We start from the raw sequence: 10,949 nt of genomic DNA on the forward strand, positions 1-10,949 counted from the left end.
ATTTTCATCAACACAGCTAGTCGAGCAAAAAACAAAAAAAGGTCCAGCAATCTTAAGAACCGAACCTATAAGAAGACAAAAGTTCTGCAGAGTATTTTTGTCCGCTCTGCTAACCAAATCCATTTCTGTCTAATACACGGCACTCAGAGAAACCCAGCATGATAAACAGACAAGGTGAGAACAAAAGTTTGGGTCCCATTTTCCTAGTTACCATGGTACCCATTTCTACTCTAATTATTGGTTATCAACAAAGAGAGAAGGGGGTGGGGGGAAAGCAGCACCTCCAATACGGGACTGAAACCTTGAGAGATTTTCCAGGAAAAGCACTCAAAGGTTCATGGGGGAAAGAAAAAGCATTGTTGAAAGGCCAAGCAAAATGAAAGGCGCTTTTCATCCACTGGGAGGATCTGAAGGATAAAACATATCACTCATAAGAAAATGTTGCATAAACACCCACCCTACTGGTACATTTATATTCTATAAACCTCTCAGATTATGTTTTTAATCTGATCTATGCATGTTTTGCTAAAACAGCAGAACCACTGGTTGATCTCCAGGCGCCCCTATAATGTGAGACAGACATGGTTCAGCAGAATGGCATCAACTTCTGGTAGTTGAAGCATTGAATGCATTTAAAGAACTAGCAACAAAGCTAATGTTGACCAACAAGCAACAATCCCAGCTGGACGTGATCCGAAAATAAATGGAAAATATGGTTTAACTACTGAGGAGAAAATAAAAACATCCACTTTTACTATATAAACATGTCAACTTGGAGCAAGCAAGCTTAACTAAGGCTGCAACTAACAAATATTTATCTATAAAATACTTTTAAAATTGGCACAATTGTGCCAATACAAAGGATAGCAACGTTGTTTTAGTTGTACAACGCCTGTACAGACTGTGTGCTGCTTCTCTTTAATTTTTTAATAGGACATTTGAAAAAATATCAACTTTGGATGGTGCATTTTATGCAGAAAAAAAGTGTTTCTCCTGCTTGAATTTGATATTTTGTAAACATTTTACTATTTTTTCTTTTCAGTTTTAATTTGACTAGTTCAATATTTTTCTCAAAATTATGAAAGTATTTGTTGCATTGGCAGATTATTTTACTTATGACATAGGAAAAATCTCTTGTTACAAACAAAATAATCTGCTGTTGGAATTAGTACTTTTTCATCAAAAATAAGAAATGGACTTAAAACAAACTCCTATTTCTTGCTGAAAATTTACTAGTGAGAGTTTTGTCTCATTTCAAGTGTACAAAGATACTTGCACTAAAAACCAGACTAAAAATACTTGGCGAGATTTAGTGTTTTTGCAGTGTGTTCTTTACAAAGTTGAGATAATTTACAAGCAGTGCTGCATAATCTGGTGTAAAATAAAAGAGGCGCTCCAAGGCAGCATGCAAGCCAAGGCAAGTTAATTAGGAAGAGCTTGTGGATCCCATCAGAAAGCACTGCTGCAATCAAAACATGGATACAAGAAAGAATTAAACTGCATTATATAAAAGTCACATGTCTGTTGCTTTACAATTTCTGCACATCATTGCTTACTTGTGTTTTTTTTTTCACCCCACTGCACCCAACCACATCCAGCCTTTGATGACAAAGTTTCCACCTTTCCAAACTAGACTAAAGGGGCTTAATGGAAATGCAACCGGTGAAACCTGACAGAAGAAAGTTCTCATGCTATTTAAAAGGTATTTCCGAGTCTAACCAGGGGACGTCTGTGAAATACCTGCTGCACCACTTTTGCAGAGCGCTGCACATCAAAGCTAAAGCTAAAATGTCCCAAGTGCTTTAAAACCACAGGTTTCTACAAGAACAGAGCAAGAAAAGTGCAAGGAGGCCGAGACCTCAGAGCACGCCAAAACGCTCCAACGACACAGAAACAACGCTTTTTCATAACAAGCATGGAAAATGTTTCTAAAATGGTCTGCATTTACCAAACCTACAAAACAACAGAAAGTTTGTCGTCTCAAACATTTTAACAGATTATCGATTGCATGAGCAGGAATTTCAATGCAACTTCAACTTCATAGTCACGTTTTCAGAAAGTACAGCTTATGGACAATAGAAACTTTTTTAAAAAGCGTATTTATACACATTTGGGTTGCAAGGAATTCTTCACACGTGCCCAGACGAGATCCACGAATGGATTAAAACATTCCAGACATGCACTAGAGTGGCCACAACACGCCTAACCTAAAAAGGCTATTTCAAACCAGAAATATTTAAATTCAACCCCAAAAAACTGTTTCCACTCATGTGAGCTCCACAGAAAGAACAATCCCACTTTACTTGTTCATAACAACATGGAGGGAAATGTAACAATACGTAAAATAAGCAGAACATCTTAAACCATCTGCTGTAGGGTTTGGAAAATCTCTGTCTTGTGCTGCAGTGATGATGAAAAGTTGACACAAACAGAAACTTCATTAAATGAGTTTTCAAAAGCTAAAAACGTCAGAGTTTGGTCAACAAAAGAAGGAGATGCAGAAAGAAATTCCCCAGCTGCTCAGAAAACCACAAGCCATGTGGCTGATGTTTATGTGTGAACAGAGGAAGTTTAGGTAACGCCAGGCAGACTATACTTGTGGATCATTTTGAAGTTAAAGGTTAAAACAAATGGAAAAAGTTTAAAAAAAACTTTTCCACAAACAAAATTGATGCTCACTTTGAGCTCCAGTTTAGTTTCCGTCGCTAACTAGCATCCAATTGTCATCGCTCGTTGAGCATTTTTGTGAAAAAGTGATAGACATACATTTACTTTAGGGATGCGCGATTCATCAGCACTAACTGATATTAGTCATTTCTTTACAGCCAAATAAACTGAGCCCATATAAACAACCGATATTTGTTTGTGTCTTGCAATCAGTTTCTGGTCTTTTTTTCACAAAAGTGTCAAAACTGTATTGAAATATAATATCAGCACATGTCAGTTATTGGCCATAACAGCAATATTAATATCTTCCAGTTCCAGTATTTAATGTTCACTAGAATTTAAAGTATGGCATTTGAGAATGTTTTCTTGCATTATTATTATTCCATTACCATAACAATACTTGAAAATGGTCTCAAAACAACAATATTATCGTTAATCACAATAACTTCTGGGACAATTTATGGTCTAGAAAAATGTGTTATTGTGACAGGTCTACGTCAAACATGAGTTCAAAGTAAACAAACATGGACAAAAATCCACCTACAAATCTTGCTGTAAAACTCTAAAATAAAAGTTTGAGTCGTATTTTATTAGAACCTTGGGATACCAGTAACCAGTAACCAGTCCATACTGGAGGTGGGATAACTCTGTTGGTTGAAAAGGAGCTACCCATAAGGCCTGTTTCCTCACTATTACAGCCAAAATCCAATGAAATATGATGAAGAATAAACAGATATGCTTGTTCTTTAATGATCTTATAGTATTAAAAATAAACTAGATGATTCTTCCTTTTGCTTGGTTATTTAATTTAAACTTCCTTTGCTTTGCATGAACATGCACCCATCCTGACGCACAACTCCTTGGTTGACTTACCAAGAAAACAGTCAGGCGTTTTGCTAATTCATATGCTGATTACCCTTCAATGCAAACAGTCACATTTATATGGCAAGTTCTTACCAGTTTATGTGTTTTTTACCACTACTTGGACCAAAAACTACAAAAAAATCCTAATCAACTTGCCTTGCAGATATCAGGGCGGGGAGCTGCAGTTCAAAGAAAGCAGAGCTAGTATTGCAAAGGAAGACAAAAGAATGACTGCTGCTGTTTGACACAAGGATCTATGATGTAATCCAATACAGTGTGTTCAGTTTAAGGTTGAATGCAGCGCCGCAGTCTAAAAAAAACAAATCTGAAAATGTAAAACAGCCCAAATGTGTTAATGCATCCGAAAGCAAATTTTGATCTTTTATTGTTTGGGTCGATTTTTTTTTCCCTTTTTTAGGGGTGCACCGATTTCAGTTTTCTGGCCAATACCAGTCTTTACATGCCGATTCTGATTATTTTTTTAAGCAAGTCAGGTGTTATACAAGTAATTTTAATGTTCAAATATTATTTTACAATACTCCAGAAACAATACAGACTGGCTTTAACTGCACATTAGGTAGTGCTCTCAAATGTGAATGAAAATCTTAAGAGCAGCAATGTCCAAATTATCAAATTAACTCATCTAAAAAATGTATTCATTAATTTAATTATCAGAACTTGTACTACAGGTTAGATTACAAACCTGTTTGGAGCCTCTTGCTTAAATTACCTTGGAGGTAGATAAAATTGGTATGAAGATGTCGACCAAAATTAAAGCCAGTCAGTCAATGCATCCCTATTTTTTAATAAAATATTTTAATGTAAATTAAGACCAACTTAATATAAACTAGAGATTGTTAGATACAGCTCAGCGGCTGGGGGGTTTAATGCTCCAAAACTGCTTTAAACTCTTCACACCAGTTAAGATCTTTACCACAGATTAGATCGTTTTCACCCATGTAAATAATCTGTTTTCGCTCTCAGTCACCTGTATACCAAAAATCAACTGATATGATGCGCAAACAAAAGAGGCAGATAACACAAAGCATGGGAATGGATTTATATCTCCATTTCAGGTTGTAGCTGTAGGTTTTACCTGGACATAGTTTGGATTCAAAGCAAAAATATTATTGGTTGTTTTTTAAATACTACATGTCAATTATTTCAACCAATAAATAATGCAGAACATTAAAGCATCATTTGTTGGAAAAAAATTAAATATTTCTTTTGTATTTTGGGTCACAATCTGGTTTTAATGTCAACTGTGGGACAACTCTAGAATTTCTATTAATCTAATTTGTTTTTTGGTTGTTTTTTTTAAGGTTTATTTAATAATTTTTCAGATGGAATAATTAGTTTGGACGTAATTTAGGGCCCCAAACCATAAGAGGCCTCCCATAAATGCCAGACTTTTAACACAGATCTAAAATGTTCATATCTTTTATTGAGAACGACAATATTGTTAAATTTAATTTGATGGTTTCAGCATAGATTAAAAAAATACTTTAAATTGTTTAAAATCTTTAAGATTTAATAAAATTGGCAAGTTTACTTTGTGAAAGTGCAAAGAAAAATCTACAAACTAAATCTGTACTGGGAACACAGTTAGTGGTGGACCCCAAATTAAATTCTGCTCAAGGCCCCATGCTACTTTGGTCCGGCCCTGCCCCAGAGCAAATCTCTCTCTGCATCGAATAAAAACCACATTTTTATAAAACATGACATTTACATGTTTTGTTTTTTAGTTTAAGTTTTCTTTTCCATTTTCTTTGGACTTGTCATTCCCTCGTTCTGATATAGACCAGTACTGTATGTTTTGCTTGTTTTCTCATCTCTTTCAAATAAAATTTTGTTTTCACATATTATAGCTCTTCAAAGACATTGCTGATGTAAGGACATCCCTTTCAGATACTCCTAATAGTTAATTTTCCAGCAGAGAGGTAATGTTGTTCCTGGTGGATACCAACTTCTGGTTTTCTTTGAGATTGAGGCTGATTGGGGTTATAACCAATTCATATTGTTTTCTGAAAATACTTATATAAATAGCAGGAGGTTTTGTTTAATCAAAACAGAAAAAAAGGGATTGCAATATTGTTACCATTTATCCAAAGAATCTGTCTTTAACTGTAATCTGATTTTCATTATAGGAAAGAAAGTCTGGTAAATGCTGTGGATTGATGCATCTAAGCACAAATGTGTTAATGCATTTAGGAAAAAATCTGATCCCAGATCAGAACCAGTCAATAGAAAATTGGCAAACAGATTGGTGCATCACTACTTTTAATGCATTTTTCTGTAAATTACAGACCATCAAATACCCAATAATGTTTCATCTCAACATCCTATAACTTTCTAAACTCGCTTTTACTTGAAATGATGTGTTTTGAAGTATTTTAACCCTTTTTGGAAATTTTGCAGGTACAAAAAAATCCCCTTGAGATCCTCCCACAGCACATTTTCAGGCACATTATGCAACCACATCCAAACAGTGCACAGGTAGCATGAGTGGGAACACGCTCAATTTGAGTGAAAGTGATTAAAAATCTACAAATTAAAACAGATAAGCATGTATTATGAGGTAAACAGTTTCTACACTGCTGCAAATGTAAAGACGTGGAACCTGCACAGCGTGACAAGTCCACATAAACGCTGCGGATATTAGCTTTATGTGTATTTCTTAAGCTTAGGGATCAATAAAAGCAAATATTTAGTATTTTTTGGGTGGATTTTGCAACAGTGTAGCTGGAAAACCTCCAGGTTGTGCGTTTGAATCCGTCTCCGGTGGTCACACACCGTGATTTTAATCCGTTTTCGCCCCAACTGCCGTCTGCCCGACACCGCTCGCTAGCTAAAACATGACAAGCGAAGTTGTGTTTAAAAGATTTAAAATAGTAAATAATACAACTGCTTCGACGATAAAACGGAAAATTTTCGAGTAAAGAAATAAATATTAGGATAAAAGAAAAGCACTCACCACACCATCCCGTAGGCGCCCTCCCCGATGTAGGAGAGGTTGCTGTACCGAGGCCCGACGTCGAAGGCCTGTCCGCGGATGAGCTCCGTTCCCGGTCCGGGGCTGGAGCCAGCAGGGCAAGCTGTCGCCATTATAGGGATTGGCTTTTTCTGATTTAAAAAAAAGCAAATTAAAGTCGACAAAAGCCTCTCTGTGGGTGTTTATATGCTGTACCCGGCGTCGGAGTGACTGTAGCTGGGTCTGCAGTGAGGTGGAGGCCTTTCAGTGCGGAGCGGAGCGGGTTTTTTTCTCCTTTCCGTTAGCGCTCGTTAGAAGCGACCACACCGCTGCTGAGCTGTCGCAGGCGGGGAGCAGCCGAGGAGAGGAGTCGATAGGGGAGGCTGCTGCAGGAAATAAAGGAGGTGGTCATGTGATGCACTTTTCCTTTTTTTTTTTTACTCCCCCTCCATGCTGAGACGAACACGTTTCATTTTATATAACTTTCATTTTCTTTTAAGATTCAAGCATAACATTAGAAAAAGGTAAGCTATACAAAGAAAAGCAGGAGGAAATACAGGTTTAAACGAATCTCTTAAAGTAATTGGAAAACATGTAACAGGTCTTTGTGGTAAATGAAACTGCATGTTTTTATGGAATGCTCTGGTAATGAATCATAAAGAAGGCATTTCTAAAAAGAAATAGATAAAATCTACAGTGTGTAACATTTAGTAGTGATGTTAGTAAAGTAAAAGATCAAATTGAGTTTGTTTTTTTAAATACAAATTTACCAGAAAGAATGTAGTTTAATTATTAAGATGATTTCACAGCATTAGTTGTTTTTTTTATGTTTACCTCCTGTCCATACTCCAGTTCAGTAGGTGGCAGTAATGCACCTTCACAGCTGGTGTATCAATCGCCATAAAACATAACAAGAAGAAGAAGAAGAAGACGCTCCACCCATGAACCCACATACTGTTTTTAGAAAACATTATTAACTCACGCATATTTTTTTCATTAAATTGATTAAACAACTGACAGCTCCACCTTTTAATAAAACCTAAATTATATAAATGTCATGTTTTTGTAGGGGTGAGGGCAAACCCAAGCCTTTTTGGGGCCCTAACCATATTTTCATTTGGGACCCCCCACACACACACACCAATATGAACACCAGATGCCTTATCATTCCTGAGCTACTCATATCAGTGCTATTATGGCAACTGATTTTAACCTTAAAGGAGTAGTAAACTAAAAAAAAATGTTTTTTGAAATGCAGAGTGGTATTAAAGTGCGCCATATTATTTTAACTATTTAAAAGTAATATCAGCTGATAAACACTACATTTGGTTACATTATGGTCAACAAGTTTGATATCTTATATTTCCCCCAAAGTGACAGCAGCCAGTAGCAGGAAGATATTAAATTATTTGTGTAATAACTATAAAAATAATACAGAAATTGTTTTTTGATGTGTAATAGCATTTAGTTCTTCATACATTTTAGAAATTATACAGTAAAAATAGTACTATGTAATTATTTAAAGGAGTAGTAAACAAAAAAACCCAATAGATTTTGAAATTCAATGCAAAATTCAGAATACGGGTGCTCAGTATGAACAAAAAAAGCTCCCATATAAAGTAAAAAAGGGGAAACAGTGCCTCTAGTGGTCACTGAATGCCATACGTTTTGGATGTAAACAACCAATTCCTCATATATATGAGAAACATTAATGACAAACATTAAAGAAAAGACAAACAGGAAAAACTACAGACACAAATACAAACAAATGAAGACACTTGAAATTTCTATGATGAGCTACTCAAATAACATCAGAGATGCCAAAATTCTACCACAAACACAACAAAATTTACAAAATGAAATCAGAATATTACCTTTCACAATACATTTTAAATATTATGCTTGTGAAACCTTTGATGAAGCTGATGACTTAAAGTTTGCACATTCTAAAGGTGCATTTTAGTCTAAATGTGAGAAATATTGAACGTACACGTTAGTGATGAGGATGTTTTTAAGATGGTGAGGCAAATACATAATTTCCCATTAATCTCCCTGGAGATAAGGCCGCATGTAAAAGAATACCCATTGTGTTTCACCCAGGGGTCAGTTTTCCCCTCCATTGTATCCCAAACACATCAGTGTGTACAGGAAATGTGAAATGTTCTAAAGGTGAGGGTATATTTCTTCGAACAGAAACGTAATCTGATGACACAGCATGCTTTCACGTTTGTGCACAGCCAACAGCTACTGAACAGAAGTCTATATGGAGGTCGAATGATCAGCTTCAGAGACACAAATGGCTGACATTTCATCATCAGGGTGAGTAATGAGAGCTGGGTTGAGCAAGCAGTTCCTATAAAGCATCGTCATGCAGCACTTGTGCCCTTCTTTAAGATGGATGGAGCTCACTTCCTGTTTAGGCTAAAGCTTCGTCTGACTCCAGGAAAATCAATTCAGCAAAGCTAGAGAGAACTATTCAGGATTCTGGCAGCAACACTTTGAATTAGTCTTTTTTCACACAAACAATCTGAAAAGTGTGGTGTGCATTAATATATCCAGTCACCTTTCCTGTTATTCCTAAATAACATCCAGAGACTTGATTGAAATAAATTAAAAGTTTAGCAAAAAAAAAAATCCCCAACTCAACTTGACTCTGTAATTTTCTTGTTACTTTGACTCAGTTAAATTGTATCAAATTTAACTATCAAGCAAAAAAAAAAATGAAAAAAGTTATTTCTATAACGTCAGTTAAATTGACTTAATTGTCTTCACCAATTATATTAAACTAAAAATAATTAGTTAGGAGATATTTTTAAAATGTTATCCCAACTTATTTAATTAAGCTTATATATTAAAACATCAAGTTGAGTTAACATAAAATATTTTTTTAAATAACTTTTTAACAAATTTCTAAGTCAAGTCAACTTTGCAATATTAATATATTACTCCGATGTTTTTTTTTAACTTTAAAATGTCATTTATTTTATTATAAATGAAGTTAGTAAGTCTAATTGAGAAACATAAAGTTTCATGGATATTATTTTATTCAAATCAGGAAAAATTTTCAAAACTCATACACAATTAAAATTTTACAAATTTCCACCAAAAGTCAGAAACAAAAATAAATTTCTAACTTTTTAAAATGCATGCCTTCAAATATGTTTTAATTTCTCCAAAGGAAAATAATTAGAAAAAGAATATACAATTGTATTAACTCATAACTACTCAAGTATGTACAGTTTGATTATACTATCTTAATTAATTTGTTACAAATTTAATTAGACAGATACAAATATAAATATGAGCAAAGTTTAGTATTTTAAAGAAACAGGACAAAGAAATTATTAAAATAAATATCAAAACAACAGATTCGGCGACTTAAACAGTAATCTTTTTCATTGTTGTGGACATTAATCATTAGTGAATTATTTGCAGCCAACATTTGTTTTAATAAACAGTAGGGTTTGTTTTACAAAAATTTTATCAGTGCTGAAAGTACTGCAAAGACAGGAAAAGCAGCTAAGAAAATAAATGTTGATATTTATTTTAAAGGAGATTGACTGCAGAATATGGAGAGCCATTTCAGCTAAAATTAAATAAATAAATATAGAGAGAAAATAAATGTATAAATAAATAAATATAAATGGGAATAAAAATGCCAATTACTAATTTATTTATTTTACCAATTTATTTACTTATTTATTTATTTATTTATTTTACTCATTTATTTATTCATTTTCTCTAAATATTTATTTATTTAATTTAGGCTGAAATGGCTCTCCATACTCCATAGCAGAATACTGTCTGCATTGAGATTATTATTCCAATGCGAACCGCTAGATGGCAGCATTCACATTAATTTAACAACTGAAGAAGATGTGAGTTGTGACATTTTTTAAATTAATATCATCACATAGAACAAATATGAAATCGGTATTAGATGTTCTCAAATCTGAGAAAGTCAGCGCAGGCTGCTTCCAAACATACAAAATCTCCAAAATAATACAACTTGCTGGTGAAAGAGGGGAAGTTTTAAAGGCAGTTTTTCAATCTCAAAGTCACATCTAACAAGGAAAGTAATTCCACCCAGACTTGAAAATATTTTACTTGGAATATGGAACCATAAGGCATTTTGATTTGTTAAAACTGACAACGCCAGTTCATTTTTAAGGTGCCATTCTTGCTGAAATTCAGTAGCTTGCAGTATGGAAACATCTTTGTTTGATTAAATTACCCTTTCTGATATAGTGTGTTTTTTGTTTCCACATGAAATCAAATGTGCACGGTAGATAAGCCTGGAAATACTTTCCATTTTCATGAGAAATATTCTTCCCAGAGTAGAAACATCTTTGTGTGTCCACTTATATAAATGAGTTTTACATTTTTGAAGTTTTTCCAAAATATTCAAATTTTCTAATCCGGATTTATCTTTATTTATATGCACACC

The 10,949-nt window shown here is 34.3% G+C and overlaps 1 protein-coding gene across 1 annotated transcript in view; it reads right to left on the minus strand.

Annotated features, from left to right (window-relative positions):
* Positions 1–6,884, minus strand: part of mapk1 (mitogen-activated protein kinase 1) — a 33,671-nt gene extending 26,787 nt beyond the window's left edge. Inside the window, exon 1 of the mRNA XM_005813353.2 lies at positions 6,506–6,884. Coding sequence (XP_005813410.1) covers positions 6,506–6,636 — 131 coding nt within the window. The 5' untranslated portion in view covers positions 6,637–6,884. The remainder of the gene's footprint in view (positions 1–6,505) is intronic.
* Positions 6,885–10,949: the final 4,065 nt, after the last annotated feature.

The sequence above is a fragment of the Xiphophorus maculatus genome, chromosome 12 (genome assembly GCF_002775205.1).
Source record: "Xiphophorus maculatus strain JP 163 A chromosome 12, X_maculatus-5.0-male, whole genome shotgun sequence".
Taxonomy (NCBI): domain Eukaryota; kingdom Metazoa; phylum Chordata; class Actinopteri; order Cyprinodontiformes; family Poeciliidae; genus Xiphophorus; species Xiphophorus maculatus.